The sequence below is a fragment of the Malania oleifera genome, chromosome 8, assembly GCF_029873635.1.
Source record: "Malania oleifera isolate guangnan ecotype guangnan chromosome 8, ASM2987363v1, whole genome shotgun sequence".
Taxonomy (NCBI): domain Eukaryota; kingdom Viridiplantae; phylum Streptophyta; class Magnoliopsida; order Santalales; family Ximeniaceae; genus Malania; species Malania oleifera.
The window spans coordinates 20,049,591-20,070,042 of NC_080424.1; the positions used below are offsets into that span (position 1 = coordinate 20,049,591).

General features: G+C 36.1%; 1 protein-coding gene across 4 annotated transcripts in view; it reads left to right on the plus strand.

Annotated features, from left to right (window-relative positions):
• Window positions 1-1,381: 1,381 nt before the first annotated feature.
• LOC131161509 (uncharacterized) overlaps window positions 1,382-20,452 on the plus strand; it is a 30,127-nt gene continuing 11,056 nt past the window's right edge. Inside the window, exons 1-3 of one of the 4 annotated variants that reach the window (XM_058117321.1) lie at window positions 1,382-1,865; window positions 10,776-10,946; window positions 11,890-12,124. In XM_058117321.1, the coding sequence (XP_057973304.1) occupies window positions 1,530-1,865; window positions 10,776-10,946; window positions 11,890-12,124 (742 nt within the window). In that variant the 5' untranslated portion in view covers window positions 1,382-1,529. Of the gene's footprint in view, window positions 1,866-10,775; window positions 11,036-11,881; window positions 12,125-20,452 lie in introns of all 4 variants that reach the window. The other 3 variants (XM_058117322.1, XM_058117320.1, XM_058117323.1) reach the window with 3 other exon arrangements.

The following is a 20,452-nucleotide window of genomic DNA, read 5'->3' on the forward strand; positions in this document are numbered from 1 at the left end:
ATGTTGAAAAAAAATGGGTGGAGGGGGATTAAAGAAGCTTAATTTAATGACATTATATCATGAGCTAAGAAAAGCTTGTAACTAAAGCCTACTCATGTGTCGTATAGAGGATTATAACAATATGTTCTTTTTGGGATCAAGTCCATGTAGATGCCATTTTTTGGAATGAACCATCTCTATAGGTGTTATATTAGAAGATTCAAAGAGAAATTGGAAAATTTAACAAATAAGATTCTGTAAGGTAGCAAAGATGACACTTAAAAGGAAATATGCCTCCCACGCCCCTCCCCCACCAACATTTTAGCTTGGATGTGGAATGTTTGTCATTTAGATAGAATGATTGTGCGAAAAAAAGTTCTTCATCCTTGTATCCTAAAATCATGTTGAATTAAAAGAAAACACACAAGATTCTTAAAACAACAAGACACATTTGCTATTCTAGATAAGAGAGGAGTTGAAGGAGGATAGGGTGATGTCATCATTCAAATTTATATCATAGCAATCTACACACCTCTTTAGACTAAGTTCTCTTTAGTTTGACACATGACATGTGAGAGGAGGGATCATGTGGCTTTGAGTTGGCTAGATTGAAGGGCAAGTTGAACTTATGGGTTTAGGTCAACTTGGGTAAAAATTTGAATTTGTTCTTTTGGATTTGGGTCATTGTGATGCGCGAGCACATTTTTTCTAATTTAAAGTAGCTCTCACTGTGGCTTTTATCTCAAATCATTTCGAAATTCTCAAAATACTTGATTTATGGAAGAATTTTGAAGAAAAAGTTCATTGAAATAAAAGTCATCAAGCATTATCTTTGAATGGATTGATGAAATATTTTTTTTTATTTTTATTTTTTGCTCGTTATCCTTCCTCAAATAAGTAGGGAAATTCCTCAAAACAACAACTTGTTATAGATCATAATATTTGGGATGGTGAAATATTGAATTATCTAAGAAGGAACACATGACATGAAACTATAGAAAAGCCATATAACAAAAAGTCGAGAAGTTAAAGCGAAATCGGGAGAGAGAGGGATGGATTGATAATATAAACAATGTTCGTGAAAAATGAAAGAAAAATTGCATTATTTGATTTTATTGAAAAGAATAAATGTTTAGAAGTTTGATACAAGTTGGAAAATTACATAAAAATATAAAAAATAAAATAAAAAAATAATGGACATACAACTAAAATTTTGAAAGTTTTTCAAAGTACAAAGAATGACTTTATATTTATATACAAATTTCTTCAAAAAATTTGATAAAAAGTTAAAAGACCTCCAAATTTTATAAATTGACATACCACTTGACATACCACTTGGCATTTAATTCTTAAAAATATTTTTATTTTATTTTTTTTGTGTTTGATTTTTTATATATTAAATATAAATGGAGAATCCTCTTATGTTTGGCTCATCGCCACGGCTCCACCCGATGTTCTTTCTGTCCCATGAATCATGTAGTGCCTTGCGTTTAGTCTTGGCTCCACTGCTTGCCTAATGAACAGTGCCGCGGAGATGGTCGGAAGCTGCCATGGCCGCCCAAATTTGCGTGAGGCTGTCGCTGGGCCACATCCCGTCTCTTTCGCTCTCGCGCAGGAAGCTGAAGTACACAGCACTAAAGGCACGAGCATTGAAGATTAGGGCTGTTGCTTCTTTTGGGTCTCAAAATCAAACAGGTGGTGGGCTGTTGCTGCCGCAGGGGAACAGTTCTGAGAACATTCAAGAGAAGAGCACAACCAAGAAGAGGGTGTTCTTTTTGGACGTTAATCCTCTTTGTTACGAAGGAAGCACTCCAAGCTTGCGCTCCTTTGCTCACTGGATCTCCCTCTTCTTCTCTGATGTTAGCCATAGCGACCCCGTCATTGCTGTAAAATCTCTTTTGTCGCTCTCTCTCTTTGTGTGTGTCTGACATTCAAGCTTTTCTGTCCTGCATTATGGGGCAAACTCTGAAATGGTTACTCCAGGGGATGGTCAAAGTTGTTGTTCTCAAAATGACTTTCCTAGATCGCGGGGAAAATTTTTCCCGTTGATTTAGCGTGTTAGCAATATTGAAGTGCTTTCTTGGTTTCAAAAGCTAAAAACTCACTAATTTTAGTTCTTTTTGATAACGAAAGTAATTTGTTACCAGGCTTTATTTGAATTATTTAGCGCAGCGGACAAATACTTCTGAAATGCTTACAGTTAAGTTAGAATTTTGGAAGTACTCTTCTTGCTTTTAAAGTCTGACTTACTTGCAATTTTTTGTTGTGAAGTACAAATACGAAAGTGCTAACCAAACAATGCCGGCTTGGAGCACTTCGGGGAGTGCTTGGACTTTATTTTCCTTGAAACTTATTAGCTGTGGGAAAGATTATAGGAATTGGAATTTTAATTTAAAATAAATGCTAGCATAACTGTTTGTTGTAGAATGGGGTAGAAAATTTGGTGCTAACCAAACAATGCTGGCTTGGAGCACTCCAGGTAGTGCTTGGACTTTATTTTCCTTGAAACTTATTAGCCGTGGGAAAGATTATGGGAATTGGAATTTAAATTTACAGTAATGCTAGCATGTCTGTTTGTAGCATGGGGGTAGAGAATTTGTAGAAATAGATTGTACTTCCTAATATCCAACCTCCTTTTCTTATCTATTAGTGGTGCATAGCAGTGTGCAAGAAGGGGTTTGATCAAAACCAATCTTTTTTCTTATTACTCAAACCTGTTGTAGGTCCAATGCCTACTGCTGGTCATAAGCTGCTCAATTTTAAATGCTTTATACTTGGCCTGTATGCCAGTTTTAACTTTTAAATGCTGTAGTTCTGCCTTCTTAGTTAAGAGTGACAGTATGCTTGTTTTTGTTTAAAAGGCCTTACTTGTAGAGCTCAAGCATATAGACATTATACTTCTTGAATAAGTGATCATTGGACAATGAATTGATCGGTGAGGATTTGGTAACTTACTGCACTAATGATCATGGGTTGATGGGTTTTACAATTGAGTAGTTCCCAGGATAGAGATGAATTGGAGGTTGAGAAGAAAAGTGCATTGATATAGTGATACTGGGAGCACACAATTCAGCCTTGTTGGAGCATCAGAGTTTAAGAAGAAGCAATCATAGAAATAGATGGGACATTGGCTTGTGGCCAAGGGATGCCCTTATTGCATGTTTGAGCGGGGTCGTTTTTAGTCTGCTTTATGTCTGAAACTCGGAGTGAAAATGCCAATCTATGTAGAGTAAGATTTCTGGTGTCTGCTTGCTTTTTATTATTCCAAATTTCAAATTATTGCAAAAGCATGTTATTATGCCTTCACATGACAGTCATTGGAACTTATCTCCTGTTAAAAGAAAGTCACAGAAAAATAGAAGGGGATAAACAAGAAATTTAGGAGGATTATCAAAATTTCTATTGTAACCCTTCAATGTCACTTCCATTATCCAGGGATTTGAAGATTGAGGAGCCCAAGAAAAAATCGTCTTCAACTTTTATAAGATTTTCTTGAAGCAAAATTGATTGTTCCAGTTTTATCATTTAAGGATTCCTTTTCCTGTAAAATAGGATCCAAAACAATATTACTCATTTACTGGAACCTTATTGAGACAATGGTATCTTAATCCAGCAGTGGTCAGGGAAAGGCAACTGCCTGAAAAGCCTTTTGATCTCGAGTCTCGACACAGACCTCCAATACCCATCTGACTGTGGTACCCAAGGAGGACTCCACAACATAATGCAAAAGGGGCAAGGGGTGTGATTTCCTCTAATATCCTGGCTAATCGTTTTGAACTTACATATCTGTCATACAACACATATCTTCTAGAAAGTGTTGTAATAAGAGAATGGTTGAGCCTTAATAGTTCCCATAGTGTTATGGAAAGGCATGAAAATATATGTTGGTGATTTAAGTTCTCAAACAAAAAAATGCTTGGAACTTCTTTTCTCCTTTCACTTAGGCATTCCATAATTTGTTGCAGTAGGCTCACTTTGTCTATGAAAGAAAGGAAAAATCTTACATTCAACTTAAAAATATATGATCTAAGAAGATGATTAATGCAATGTAGCCTGAACCCATTGTATCTGCTCCAAATTTGTTGTCTTAGTCTGAACGCCCTTGCCATTAGACTGAATTTGTATAAATTAAAATTAAAAATAGTGTAGTTCAATCAATGCGGTAATGCAATGTATTCATTACATCTACTACTGAATTACTATTTTTTACCTTCACATTAAATATGCATTCTGGTTTAAAATTCAATTATTTTGTATTTTATTTTCTTGCCTGAGATTATTGTAGGTTTGCCAACTATGTTGATCTGGCATAGAGCATTTTATGGGTTCTTTTGCAGCTCATTTATACACCACATCCCTGGGCACACATGAACACAGCATGCTTAATGCATTCTTGAAGTTGGCTAGAACTTATTTTTTAACTGGTAAACATTTCTCCGTGAAAAATTAATTCAGAGGCTGTGATATCAAGAAATGAAGAGATGTCAATTGCAGCAAAAAAAATGACTTAATTTTTGTTGTCTCCCAATTGCCAAATGCTTCATGGGAAACCCTTATATTTTGAGTGAGCCATTGTCATGCTCTTACAATCCATTTAGTGAACAAACTGCGTGTTTGACTTTTTCTTTTCCTTTGGTTCAGTTTCCCATCCTTTATCTATTATAGAGGAAGAGAAAAATGCCTAAAACATTTCAAATTAGAAAGTAACTGAAAAAACAATTAGGCCACTTTTATATAATTGTGTCCATGCCTACCATTTTGGTTACCTATTTATATGAGTTCACTATTTGAGACCTGCAACACAGATCCATCACGTTTGGAATTTCTAAGATTTTTGAGTAATCTTGTGATCTTATTAGCAATTTTACAGTACTATTTTATTAGTTGATAACTAATAGATTCTAGGGTTTTGTTTTTTAGAAAGAAGTAACTGTAGTAGTTTTTAAGTTTCCTAATTTTATTTTTTTGATTCCCAAGCTTATTTGGTCTATAGATATATGATTTCAAGAGTGATTATGGAGCGTTGAATGTTATGAATCGAATTTGAGTGTTAGGGTTTATCCCTTTTATGTGAGGATCGAAGGTTCTGCATCAATTATAATCAAATCCATGTTGGTGCTCTGTTGCCATATTGTTCCACCATCAGGGCTCCATCATTGAGACCCATCTTCACTGTATACATCTCTGCCAGCACATTGCTCTCTACCTTGTTGTCTTGACCACAGCCCCATCACCTCCTGAGTCCTTTGAGTTACAACTGTTTGAGTTGATTGCCTCCTGATATGTGACAATCATAGCTCTGCCATCCTTCACCTGACCCACTCTTCTTCCTTGTTGTAGAACAAGTGTCTCTGGCCACCTCCTTTCATTGCCCTTGCCAATATCATTCTTGCTTGGGGAACCCGCTGTGAAATCAACTGTTAGGTCTGCCATCATAGTCGAAGCATTTCCAGCAAAGGTTTCTGTGCCACAGGCTGCCTTCTATGCATCTCAACCATAGGCTCCACCCCCTTACCCCCCAATCTATCTTGCAGCCATACAAGAGTGCCCCAAAGTCCCTAACCTACTCCCTTAACCCAATCCACTTCTCATGTACCCAACCCAGTTACTTCCTACTTACCTGAACCAGTACGCAGTATCTATACCCAGACCCATTTTCTTTTGCCTTTGGCTCCAGCACAGTTCTGTTTCTTGAGCCCAAGCCCAACCTTGAACCAGCCCTTGACTACCTATAACGAAGAAGGACCGATCTAGCTCCAACTAGTTCACATCCCCACACAGGTCAAATCCATTATTTTTAATTTTTTTATAAAATAGAAAATCATAATGACCATGTGGACTAAAAAGATATCAATGCCCTTGCAGAACAGATTTATCTATATGTGCAGCAGTACAAGAAGGAATTAACAGACATGAACATGAAACTGAAAGATGTAATAGCCTGCTTGGGTACTTTGATGAAAGAGAGGGGGGAATCGAGAATGCACATGGTACCCTTGGCTCCATCGTAGTTACTATCAAGCGAACTGCTCTAGTAGTTTCCATGCTAAGCAAGCAATTAGATATTGTTAAAGCTCATGACAGGGTTGACCGAAAAGAGTTTATTGTTGGGGAAGAGGAGAGGTCTGTGGAGATGTTTAGCGAACCAAACTGAACCTGCGACTAATTTTATTGGCTATAACATTTGTGCCAAAATTAACATCTAAGCCCAAAGAATCTATGAAGGAACTTGAGCTAGAAACTACAAAGATTAAGCAATTCTTGAGGGGCAAATATGTTGAGTTTAAGGCTGAAGGCATGAATGGGATTGTGCTTGTGGAATTTATCATTCCTGATATTTTTGCCTTCAGAAACTGAACTTGCATTCATACTTATTTTTGGAGCATGCAGATTATATCATTCAAGTACAAGTTCGCCTGACTTTTCAATTCTTCATCCTTCCAATGTTTCAAATTCGAGGTCAAATTTTTACCAATTGGGGGGAGTGCGATTAATATTCATCACGTTTGGAATTTTTAAGATTTTTGGGCAGTCATGTAATTTTATTATTTTCCATGAATTTCCCTATTTTAGCAGCATTTTTGTAATAATATTTTATTAGTTAATAATCTAGCTGATTCTAGGGTTTTACTTATTAGGAAAGAAGTATTCTAGTAGTATTTTGCTAATTTTATTTGCTTGATTCTGAAGCATTTAGCCCTATAAACAGATAATTGTAACACTGGTTATGAGGGATTGAATATTACAAATTGAATTTGAGTTTTAGGGTTTATTCCTTTTGTGTGAAGACATAAGGTCTTGCACCATGCCTAAATATATTTGATCATAAAAAATGAGGTTTGTATTTGTGCTTCGTAGCTTCGTGTAACATTGTGGCTTTTCAAATTTGCTTGATCAGAGGGGATTTTGATATATTGAAACACTGTGTGCAACATTCCTTGACACCAACGGAAGTAGGACAAGGCAGATGTTTAGTTGAGTCACTTTATCTACTTGGTTGACGAAATGTCAGGCTTACTCTTTGGAAAATTTCACCAACCTTCTATCATTCCCCAATCATCATTCCTCAATATGAAGCCTCCTTTGGCACCATACCTTGTCATCCTTAAATCATATCTTTTCACCTACTTTATTAAAGAACAATCCTCTATAATCACAAAGCTATGTGCATGGTTTTTTAAAATGCAGCAGTAGAAGAATAGAGCTCCTTCACGATGGTATTCTCTCTCACACGAGGACCTCTCCATCTCTTATCTAGCTTTTGCTTATTATCACGATGATGTTAGTTATTGATGGTGGGGGTTCATTCAGTCTAGATTGAAGGGAAACCCTTCGATCCAAGATTGGATAAAGTAGGGAAGATTGGAACTTTATTTGTTCTTGAGAGGAATCGACAATGCAATTGGTGTGTATGGCTCTCTACAACTGTACATGGGTCTTACAAGGATTCTAGTCTCTTGCTAGAAGTTTAAGCAAGGGTTTTCAAAGCTTTTGAATGGACTATGTTGCTTATTGGATGGTGATTCATGTGATGGGGGCAAGGAAGTTCTTGAAATTAGGGCATGGATGGAGAGGCAAAAGGTATTCTATCTTTGTCCTTGAAGGATCCAAAGGCAATGGCTAGTCTTGATTTTGGGGGAAGAATTCAGTGCTCTTGTGAGCTCCTTTTTATCTTTAGTGATAGAGTAGGTGATAAAAAATCACTGATAATCATTCATGGAGTCGGGTAGTTTCAGCGAGTATTGTTGTTGATGGAGTTCATTCAATTTCTAAGGGTGTGCCGGAGGCGTTGTGTGTTTGTTGTGGGGGGAAGATGCAAGAGGAGATCATTCAGTTTGCTTCACACAAACAATCAACATTACTAAGGGCAAAGATTCTGGTTGAGGAGTTGAGTCCAGCAGTGGCTAGGGTTCCCTGCATGCACGAAGGGATGACAAAGGTTGGGTGGGTTGGGCTTGGGTCTCTGACGATTACTATAGACCTGGGCTGGTTGCTTGAAAACACTAAGGAGGTGTTTGTTTTGCGACATCTTTCAACATTTCCGAGAATGTGATGCCCATGGCCCATCTTATTTCCATGTTTATTTGAGCATGAGAATCTAATGTGGCAAGGATATTCATATTCTTGGGAATGTAAAGATTCCCATGAAACATAGGCATCCTATTCCCACGTCCCCCATGGGTAAGTTTCATGGGAATCCTATTCCTATAGGATTTCCACTTTTTGGACCAAATGGCCCTCACTATTTTGACTTTTGAACGATAATACCCTTATAATATAATCATGCTCTATTATTAGATTTAAAATAATAAATTACTAATAGACTAAAAGCAAAAAATTTAAAATAGCATAAATATTTATTATTTTAATTAGAAATATATAATTTTAATTAAAGATATTAGTTATTAAGTATTAATTTAAATTTAATTAATTATTAATTAATAAATAATTAAAATTTTAATTAGAAAATATTAAAGTGGAAATTTTAAATATTAATTAACATAAAATTTAGTTTATTTTAATTATAAATATTAAAAATGTTAGTTACAAAATTTAATCAGGAAATTTCAATTAATTTTTTAATTAGAAAATATTTAAAATTTCTATTAAAGTGTTAATATTTATGTTAATTAACATTTTGATTGACATTTGTAATTTATTAAATAAATGTAACATTATTATTTTATAGAAATTGAATATAATAGTCAATATTTAGACGCTATATTGTCCTTAATTATTTTAATTTATTGATTATTAAGTGTTAAATGTTTTAAATTATAGTTGTTGAAAATTTTAGGATATAAATTTAATTAAGTACACATTCTTAGTAGGTGTTCGTGATGAAAAATACAATTGGTCTTCATATATTTGTCACATACATGTCAAGGGTATAATGGTCATCTTCTTTGAGATATCTACCAGGATTCCAATGTTAAACCAAACATTGACATGGGAATCTTGTGTATGTTCATGGGAATCTTACAATACCAAATCAAACAAAAATATTACCATGAGGCAGACATTCTATTCCTAGGAATGAGATTCTTAGGAATGTCATTCCATAGGAATATTTTTTATGCCGCAAACCAAACGACTCCTAAAGGCATACTAAAACATTTAGCAAGCCTGTTGGTTAAGGAGGCCCAAGAGTAGACTTATGATTCTACGTTAGGCTTGGTTAGTGAGAAAGAAAATTAGACGGGTCATTCACAGCTGGGCCAACTGACTAGGCTGGCCCAAAAGCCTCTTTAGGTCCCCAATCATAATGAAACCCTTTATTTTAAAACTTGTGAGGTAATAGGAGTTCATCTTCCTTTAGAGCAAAAGCAAGTTGCATTTGTCACAGAGCTTCACTTGTCTTCAAATAAGATCCATGGTGGTCAAGAGGAGAGAAGTTGTTGCTTCGAAAAACCAAAAAAGAGGAGGTGTAACTAGCAATGTGGGCTTCTAAAAATTCAACTAATATTCTAGAGGGTGATGTTTCCACTCCTTAGGAGAAAGTCATTAGGTGGTGCTTCAGGGATGAAATTAGGGGATCTTCTAAGAATCTTAATTCTTGTGAGGTTGGAATTCAAGACTCTATTGTTGGTTTAGAGGAAAATTCAGTTGATAAGGTATCCAATTTGGATAATCCGTGGAGTTGAAAGGTATACGTTCACCATAAGGAAGTGCAAACTGGTTTTGCAAGGAGGAGACATTGAAATGAGTGAGATTTGTCTGGTGAGAAAACAAAAAAAAGAAAAATTCTTTTAGAGAGATTCTAAAGGTGTTTTAAGTATAGTGGAGGAACCAATATGAGCAAGGACAGTAAGAGATGGGGGGATTTTTTAGATGAAGATAGTGTAGGCACTAGTGATGTTGAATGTCATAGGGGCTTACTTTTGGGTCAAATTTGGGATTAGAATGGATTTTCTTTTGACTTCTCTTCTGATCGCCTCGGGGATCTATCTTATGTGCTGCCTCCTCTAGAAGGTTTAGATGTAATTAATATTTTTGAGGATGGTGTTTCTAAAGAAGAGCAGAAAGTAAAAGATGGAATTCTGCCCACTCCAATTCGACTAAATTTTTGGGATGATGTTCAAACTCGGGGTTTTGTTGGACAACTTGGGTCTCATTTTGTTTGATTGTGGAGGAAATGAAGTTAGGCTTGATGGTGGTAAATCCAAGGTGAAGAATGGTAAGAGGGAATTGGCTATTTTGAAGTATTCGGCGAACTATTAAGGGAAGGTATTAAAGAGGGGTTTTCTTAGCTGATTTTAGTTTTTTTTTTAATTTATTATTTGTTATTTTATTTCTTTTTGTTTTTTGCTTTTGTTTATCCATTTTATTTTTGAGGATTTAGTTGATTGTATATTCTCTATCTTAATATATCTTTTTTTTAATCAAAAAGGAAAAAAAAAATGCAGGATTATTATAAAGTGAACTTGAAACCGTTCATTGACCTTGTAGATCAATGGTCAAATCGAGTTTATAATGTGGATGATACATAAAAGAACTAGGTTCTAGATCCTTTGCACTAATATGCTAATATATGATATTAAATAGGAAGAAACTTAGATTGCGGTAAATACTAATTGAATTATTTATTCTTCTAAGATGATATATATATATATATATATATATATATATATGTAGGTATGTATGTATGTATATATATATTTTAAAGTTTCTTAGAATTTATGATATTGTAGATGGAATTATGATGTCTTTTCTTTTGGTAGAATGAGATGGTTTTGCTCATAAATTATTGCTTGAGATTTTTTTACTTTTATTTGAAAAAATATTGGTTTACACAGGTTGTTGACGGGGAAAGAGGTAATGAGTATCGTAGACAATTGCTACCTTCATATAAAGCCCATAGGAGGAAATTCTCAGGACAATTATCCACTTCACGAAGGTTCTCAAGGGGTCCTGCTAGAAGGTCACATCGGCTCATCTCAGATGTTCTTAAGAAATGCAATGTGCCAGTGGGTGAACCTTCTCATTATTATCCAAGTGACACTCTTTGTGTTTTACAAATATATTTTAGTTGTCTTATTGGCATTTGAAGATAATGGTATGTTCAATTAGAACATTTAATGATATTGCTAAAAGAGAGAAATAATTTTACTAACTATTACCTTAAATTTTAAGTCACTGAAAAATAAAAATGATATTTAAGATGTATCATTTCCAACACCTACTAGTTGTGAAAATCAAAATACTTTATCTTCCCTCATTCTTTGGCATTAAATGTAACAGAAAGAAGTTTTAAATGTGTTCTTTTCTTTTTAAGTTGATGAGCAGTTGAATTTGTAGAGTTGTTACTTCTTTGTTACAAAGATTATAATTCCTATATCAAATCAGGGGATTTGCACAGTTCTTCAAAGGCAAAATTGTTTTGGTCTTGTAGAAATCTACGTTGAAAAGATTGGAGCTTATTTATGAAGGATTGTTAACCCATTACTAATTTTTAACCTAATCTCTTAGGCGGAAATCTTATATTTCTAAATGTGCTATAAGGGCATCAATGCGCACTTTATGTTATAGATAAGGTGGCTTTTGCATTTGGTCTATGTGTCGGCTCTCATTGCTGCCTATATAAAGCTTCAACATTCTCCATTTCTAATCAAATGAGCATGGACATAAATATTCTTTGTGCTGTGGTTTTTCTTTTTGGGTGGCCTTGGGAATTCATTGGCCTATGAAGATCTTGCAATTTGGCATTGATAGCAGAAAATGAATTTGTTTCTTTCCTTTATGTTTATATTACGAGTTTTGTTATGTAATATCCCATAAACATTCAAATATTATTTTCCACTTATCATTAATTATATATTGAGAAAGGGGATTATATTTTCAATTTTTGATGGATATGCTTTTTAGTTATTGATTTTCATATGGTTCATTATTGATAATATAGTAATGCAGGTCCTAAAAGTTGAAGATCATGAAGCTGATGACGTTGTGGCTACACTTGTAGGACAAGTTTTACGAAGAGGATATCGGGTGGTTATTGCGTCTCCTGATAAAGATTTCATGCAATTGATATCTAAAGATGTTCAAATTGTTATGCCTATTGCAGAGCTTGATCGGTGGTCCTTTTATACTGTAAAACACTATAGGGCTCAATATAGTTGTCATCCACACTTTGATTTGAGTCTCAGTAAGTATGCAATACTCTATTGCGATTTATCTTTTACAATCAATTATAGTGGGAACTTCAATGCCCTACATATGCAAATTTTATTAATATCAATCATTATTATGGTTATGGGCAATTACTAACTCTTATATGCAATCAATTGTGTGTGGTGGGGTTTTTTTTTCTCTTTATACTTTTTTTGTATCTCGGACTAGTAAATTCATCATGTGCATTGCATGTGATTATAAGTGAATAATATTTTTTGAATTTTTATAATTCAATATTATAAGTATATACATTTAAAATTTTAAGAGCTAAGGGTCATTTAGATAATTTAAATGATGGTTTATTGTTTTATATATAATTTAAAACAAATTATTAATGAATTTTTGTTGTAATCTAAAGCACCAATAGTTGAGTTTATTTATAGAAGTGTTATATCATGTATCTGCACATTATATTTTTTTAATAATTAAAAATATGATACTTACAATATATAATACCAATGATTTTGTTAAGGGGTAAAATTACCTACCTTAAAGGTCCATGCAGTGAACCATTGGTCAATATGGTTGGATGGTTTACACAACTAACCTAGAAAAAGTCAGCCGAGATCCTTAGTAATCACCAATGGGGAATCCTTGATTTTGTGGTAGGGCAGTTATGAGTTATCTTGTTAGAATAGGGCACCCAAAACAAGGTAAGCATACGAAGTACACTATTGACTTAAGCATAGAGGGTTTTTCCATGCCCTACACTAGTAATCTCTTTTGTTTCATTTTGTAGGACCAATATGCATCCACGAGGCAACTCACCATATGAGGGAGGCAATAACTAGGTCCAGAGAAGCTAGGGTTGGCATTTATCCATTTTTTACCTCAACAGTTTGGTACCTTCTATGGGAAACGAATCGAGGAAACTCATGCAGCGTAGCCATACTCATCGGGGGAGAAAGGGGAAGGCTAGGCTTGCAGATGGTTGAGAGCATGCCTCCGTGTTCTCCTAGCACCCCTAGTTCTATGGAGCATGTAGTCGTAACTCAACAGCAATTCTAGGCTACATGAAATGAGATGAGGACTTTGGCATAGAGTGTATAGGCCCTTCTTGAGCATGAACCTTGGAACAACAGGGGGAGTAGCCTACAATCCTTGGAAACGACATTGAGGAGGAACAGAATGGCCCAATGTAGCTTGATGGTGCCTATTCACGCCCACTTTAAGAAACCCGCCAAGCTGCCTGCACCACCTTCTTAGAAAATGGAGGTTGAAAAGTGTAGTTAGAGAGCCTTAAGGGGCCCCACTTAGTTTCGAGGAGCCAAATCAGAGTATGGAGGCCATTCACAAGGGTGATTATGAAGGAACCCCCACCCATGGGATTTTAAATGCACTCAATGGAGTCCTATGATGGAACCATAGATCCCATGGACACCTAAAGACCTTTAAGGTTATCATGGCCTTGCATAAGGCCTCAGAGCATTCATGAGAACTCTGAAGAAAGCCACACGAACTTGGTACTCAGGTCAATTACAGCGTTCAAGGAATACAATTCCTAGTTTCTAGGGCACTTCATAAGCATCCTATAGTCTTACGGAGATTTGCTACTTGCTAGAACCCATCTTTGTGGGACTAGTTAAATCATTTCAATTTTGTAGAGCTCAAAGTACCACCAGTGGCTGTTGCCACACTGATGTACGACTTGGTCCCTCCAGCTTAGTTTTTCTTGGTAAAAAAAGATCCCACAAATTTTGTCGGAGCTTGTCAAGAAGGCATAAGGCTATTGCCACGCAAAAGAGTTGAAAAAGCCTAAAAGGATCTTAAACTAAATAGAAAGAAAATGTTAGGGAATCGGAGAACTATAATTTAGGAAAAGAAGAAGAGAGAGGCTAAGAGATTCCCTGCTAAAGATAGGCCTCCAAAGAAGAGGTTTGAGCACTTCATGTTACGGAGATAATTTAGGATAATTAGGCTGTAAATAGTTTAGTTGAAATATTTTAGTTTATATTTAGATTGTATATAGCAGAAAATTAGCCTGTAAAGAAAATCTGGCAGCATTTAGGCGCTGAAAATGTGTTGAAAATTAGGCAACAACTATGTAAATTTCTTCTATATATAATGAAAGCAAACCCAATGGAAAGGGCATTCAGACCAAAATTAACATGGTATCAGAGCCCCTCTTCTGATTCCATCGTTTTTGTCTTAATCACTAGGTGCAATTCTCATCGTGGTTTAAAAAAAAAATAAAAAAAATTCTCTCGATTTCAGCAAGTTCTTTCTTGCTTTTTCGTGGGTGTCTGCCTTCTTTGTGGTGTCCACTTTGGTGGTTTTGAGTTTTGTTGGGGGCTGTCGGAATTTTTTTTAGTTGTGCATGCTGTCCTTGGTTGCGGGTTACTCATCTTGGTGTTTTTCTTGTGGTGGCTGGGCATCTTTGTTGCTGTCGGCAGTTTCTGTGGTGGTCAGCAGCTTCGACTTCTCCCAGTGTGATCGATGAAGGTGCTGTGTTTCTTCCTCTGCTGTGTTGTTTTTCACACAGAGCAGGCATTTCGAGATAGGCTTCCGTGTTTGATATGGGTTTTTAATTTTTGCTGGGCTTTTTGTAATCTAGTAGTGTTTGTGGACCTCTTATTATTTGGATTTGGACCTGATTTGAGTTAGGCTTGCCATTTATTTGGTTAGCTGTTTGGGCTTATTTTTTTTAGTGCCTTTCATCATGTCTATTGAAAAGACTATCGTTCAATTTATTGGAAAGAATTTCCCTACGTGGGAATTCCAATTTAAAATGTTCTTGAAAGGGAACGAATTATCAAATCCTGTTGATAGTTTTGCTCAAGTTCCCATTGATGGAATTTGCAAAATGGGAGGCCAAGGATGCTAAGGTGATCTCTTGGCTGTTGGGGACGATTGAGTCTCACCTTGTGACCAATCTTCGTTGTTTTACTACGGCTCAAGCTATGTGGGATTTTCTCCACCGTATTTACCAACAAGATCACAATGCTTGGAAGTTCCAATTGGAGTTGTAAATTAGTAATTACAGTCAAGGTAATTTACCTATTGAATAATTTTATTCTGGTTTTATTAATCTTTGGAACAAGTATTCTGCTATTGTTCATGCTAAGGTTCCCCTTACGACACTCGCGGCTCTTCAAGCGGTTAATGCTGAGAGTCAACGCGATTAGTTTTTGATGAAACTTCGACCTGAATTTGAGCTTGTTTGAGCCAGTTTATTGATCTGTAATCCGGTTCCTTTGGATATTTGTTTGGGAGATTTATTGCATGAAGAACAACGGTTATCCACTCAGATGGGTATGACTTCTGAGAAGGTATTTTCTGAGGTTGTGAATGTAGCATATGCAGCACAAGGGAGAGGGAGGAACAAGTTGCAGTGTTTTAGTTGCAAGGAGTTTGGTCATATTGTTCACAACTCTCCTAAGAAAGTTTGTAACTACTAAAAGAAAGAAGGCCATATCATTAAAGACTGTCGAGTTTGGCCTCAAAATCGCCAATCCCAATCTTTTCAGGTTGCTATTTAGTCCTCTTCTTCTTCTTCTGCGCCACCCACTGTAAGCTCTGATTAGTTTGTTCTCACATTAGCAATGGTCCAACAGATGATTGTGTCCGCTTTTACTGCCTTAGGCCTACAAGGTACGACTACTAACTCAACTTCTTGAATTGTTGATTCGGGCGTTTCTAATCATATGACTGGTAATATGACGTGTCTCCATGGTGTTCGTAAGTATAGAGGCATGCAAAATATTCAGATTGTTGATGCTAGTACTCTTCCAATTACTGCTGTTGGTAATTTGGGCTCTTCATTTCGCGATGTTTTTGTCTCTCCTGGATTGTTGACCAATTTGATTTCTGTTGGACAATTGGTAGATAATAACTATGATGTTCATTTTTCTTGTGGTGGTTGTCTTGTGCAGGATCAGGTGTCAGGGATGGTGATTGCGAAGGGGGCTAGAGTGGGACGTTTATTTCCTTTACTGTTTTCTATTCCTAATGTTGTTTCTTTTGCGTGTACGGTTACTGCCAATAATAATGAAGTCTGGCATAAGAAATTGGGTCATCTTGGCTCATCTTATGAAACATGGTTTTTTGGGCAATAGAGATTTCTTTTATTCTTCTCCTGTATCTTTTGATTGTGCTACTTGTTGTCTTGGTTTGGTAAAAGTAAAACTTTACCTTTTCTTGCACATGGTAGTTGTGCTTCTAATTGCTTTGAGATTGTGTATTATGATGTTTGGGGTGTGAGTTCTATTATTTCTCATGGTCAGTATTGTTATTTTGTGACGTTTATTGATGATTATAGTCAATTCACTTGGATATATTTTCTTTGCTCTAAAGCTCACGTGTTTTCTATCTTTCAAAAATTTGTTGCGTTTGCGGAGACAATTCAGTACTTGTATCAAAACTTTACGCTCTGACTTGGGGGGGTGGGGGGAGTACATGTCTCATTCTTTTTAGACTTTTCTTCAGCAAAAGGGGATCATTTCCCAACATTGTTGTCCTTATACCCCTTAACAAAATGGAGTCGTTGAGTGTAAGAATTGTTATCTCTTAGATGTCGTTCATACTTTGTTGATTGATTCTTCTGTACCTTCTAAGTTTTGTGTAGAAGCTTTATCTACTGCTGTCTATTTGATCAATCGTTTGCTTACTGCCACTCTAAATTATGATTCTCCCTATTTTCAATTATTTGGCCTATCTCCTGAGTATCAATTCCTTCATGCTTTTGGGTGTGTTTGTTTTGTTCATCTACCACCTGTTGAACGTCACAAGCTTGCTGCCCAGTCTATCATGTGTGCCTTTATGGAATATAGTCCTACTCAGGAAGGATTTGTTTGTTATGATGCTCATGCAAACAAATTCCGAATCTCCTGGAATGTGATTTTCTTCGAAAATCAATATTTCTTTCAGTCTCAGGCTATTTTTGATACTCCTATTACTTTTCTTCCCGCTTTTGATGATGTGTCTTCTTCTATTGAGCGATTTAAACTAGGTGTGGTGTATCATCGACGTCCTCCACCTTCTTTAACGCCCCTTCCAGACACTGTCCATCATATGATTCTGCGGTTCCTTGGCGCTCCACGTGGGTTACACATCCACCGGATAGGTATGGTTTTCCTTATACCTCGCTTACTGCCACTCTCGACACTGTTTCTATTCCTCACTTATATACCTAGGCAGCCACCCAAGCATGTTGGCAGCAGGTCATGTAAGAAGAAATCCAATATCTTCAAGATAATCACACTTGGGATCTTGTGACTTGTCCCTCTGGTGTCAAACCTATTGGTTGTAAATGGGTGTACTAATCAAGTTTCGGTTTGAAGTATGGTATTGATTATGAAGAGATCTTTGCACCTGTTGCCAAAATGACTACTATGCAGACTATTTTGTACTTGCTGCGTCGCAGGGGTGGTCTCTTTGGCAGATGGATGTGAAGAATGCTTTTCTACATGGGAATTTGAAGGATGAAATCTATGTCTCCACCTCCTGGCATGTTTGCTACACCTTCCTCAAAGGTTTGTCGGCTACACCGATCCTTGTATGGAGTGAAATAGGCTCCGCGTGCATGGTTTGATAAATTTCGCTCTACCCTGCTTGCTTTTCATTTTACTCAAGAGTTAGTTTGATTCCTCTCTTTTTCTTTGCAAGACTTCTGGAGGAATTGTATTGCTTCTGGTATATGTTGATGACATTGTGATTACTGCCTTTAATACTGAGTTAATTAAGCAATTACAACAACATCTCAAGGCCTATTTTCACGTGAAAGATCTTGGTTCCTTGTAGTACTTTCTTGGCCTTGAGGTGTAGCTTACTCCGACTGGTATGTTGTTACACCGACACAAATACGCGCAGAAAGTGATTTCATTGGCTGGTCTCAATTGGGTAACTCTATTCTTACTCCCTTGGAGGTAAATCTTAAGCTTCGTCAGGAGGAAGGCGAGCTTCTATAAGATCCATCCTTGTATCGGCAGCTTGTTGGGAGTTTGAACTAAATGATTACTCGTTCTGATATTTCTTTTGCTGTGTAGCAAGTCAGTCAATTTACGCAGGTTCCCTAACATCTTCATTTAGCCGCCGTTCGCTGCATTATCCGATATTTGAAGGGTACCTCTACACGCGGGTTGTTCTTTCCTTAAGGAATCTTCCTTACAGTTGGTGGGGTATAGTGATGTTGATTGGGTCAGATGTGTGGATACTTGTCGCTCTGTTACTAGCTGTTGCATGTTCTTAGGCAATGCACTCATTTCTTGGAAGAGTAAGAAGCAAGATAGAGTTTCCAAGTCTTCCACTGAGTTTGAGTATTGTGCTATGTCTTCCGCATGCTTTGAGATCACATGGCTTTGTGGGTTATTGGGTGAACTTGGTTTTTCTCAGCTTCATTCCACTCCTCTTCATGCTGATAATATTAGTTCTATTCAGATTGCCGCTAATCCTGTCTTCCATGAGCATATGAAACATATTGAAGTCGATTGCCATTCCATACTTGAATCCTTTGACAAACAAGTGATTACTCTTCCTCTCATTTCCACCGAACGTCAAACTGTAGACATATTCACTGAAGCTCTTTCTCGGCACCGGCATCAGTTCTTGGTTGACAATTTGATGCTTCTTGATCTACCAACATCAATTTGAGGGGGGATGTTACGAAGATAATTTAGGATAATTAGGCTGTAAATAATTTAGTTGAAATATTTTAGTTTATATTTAGATTGTATATAATAGAAAATTAGGCTGTAAATAATGCTAAAAATCTGGCAGCATTTAGGTGCTATGTGCTGAAAATTAGGCAACAACTATGTAAATTTCTTCTATATATAATGAAAGCAAACCTGATGGAAAGGGCATTCAGACCAAAATTAACACTTCACTCCACTCAATACCTCTCGAGGCAATTCCTTAAGCAAATTCGAGATAACCCTTGAGTTTGCTAGGGGCCCCAGGTCTGGAGCACTGTGGAAGTTTTCTGATTGTTACTATTATTTCCATTATTGTTGTGGTCATCACACCGAGCATTGCTATCACCTTTGAAATGTTATCAAAGCCCTTGTGTGGGATGGGATGCTTACATTCTTCGCTGAGGGCTGAACCACCTCGTGAGTTGAAGATTAGGTGACCGGGGGGACCGAAGGAGGAAATTCAAGTTGCTTTCAGAAGGTGTTAGCTTGTGATCCTGCACCATGTGGATAGTAAGAGGATCAAATCAAGAGCTAGCCCATTGGGATAGTCATCGCTTTCTCTAAACGGGATCTTAAGGATCCATATAAACCTTAGGATGATGCGTTTTTGGTGAAAACAATTATTACCAATTATGATGTGAAGACAGTCATCATTCGCATACTTTTAAAATTGATGCAGAATTGCCATTATGTAATAGTATTGGTGGCTTTTGGGACTATAGTTTGTTATAGGCCGATATCTTCGATGTCCTCTGGTTCATGACCTTAATGAACAGATAGTTTCGAGCTGTGCCATTGCATATCATTATGGGCTGTTACAGGCTCTTGCAATGTCAGACTAGTTGTGAATGATTAGAATAGGTTTTTGAGTCTTGTTTTGTGCATTTTTTCCTCTATTTCCCCTTTATTGAACTTACAAACTCAATTTTAAGTTGGTTTATTTTAGTTACTAATTTTTTATTAAACAAAATCATTTTGGGTTTATTTTCCTTGACATTATTAACTAGCATTTAGATAAACCCAAACTTTTCTCATTAAATTACATATGTTCATGTCGTAAATAATTTATTTATTCAATTATTTGTGTTTCTCTCACACCTAACTCGGAGACAAAAATATGTTCTATTGCTACGCATTTTTGTTCTTGTTTAACATATGAATATTCTATTGTTTTTCTTCTTTATTTTTATGTGGATCTTCCTAGATTTTGTTAATTAGATGCCTTATTCTCTTGTTTGTATATTTTTAACCTAACAATGAAAAAAAAATGAATATTCTATATTTTATTTTTGGGTAGAAAAAACTCCATTAAAGACTAAAAAAGCACAAAAGATGACATTCTATATTTTTAATTTCTTTTTATTTTTTTATTTCTTTATATTTATGATTTCTTAGTTTAAACTTCACTTATAAGTAGCGAATATATACTTCTTCTCGCCAATAATCATTTAAAGCATTTGTATATACGATTTTGGGATCAAAGCATGTTAATCTATGTTTTTGACAAGTTTGCTAATGCAAAAATATGAATTCATGAATGTGGTGTTTGTTATCCATTGTGTAACATCTATGATGGCTGCAACTGTTACAACCACAATTGTTATGTTATTTAAAATCACGCTCATCGACAGCAGCAGCTCATAGACATTATATTGGGAGACATTGCAGCA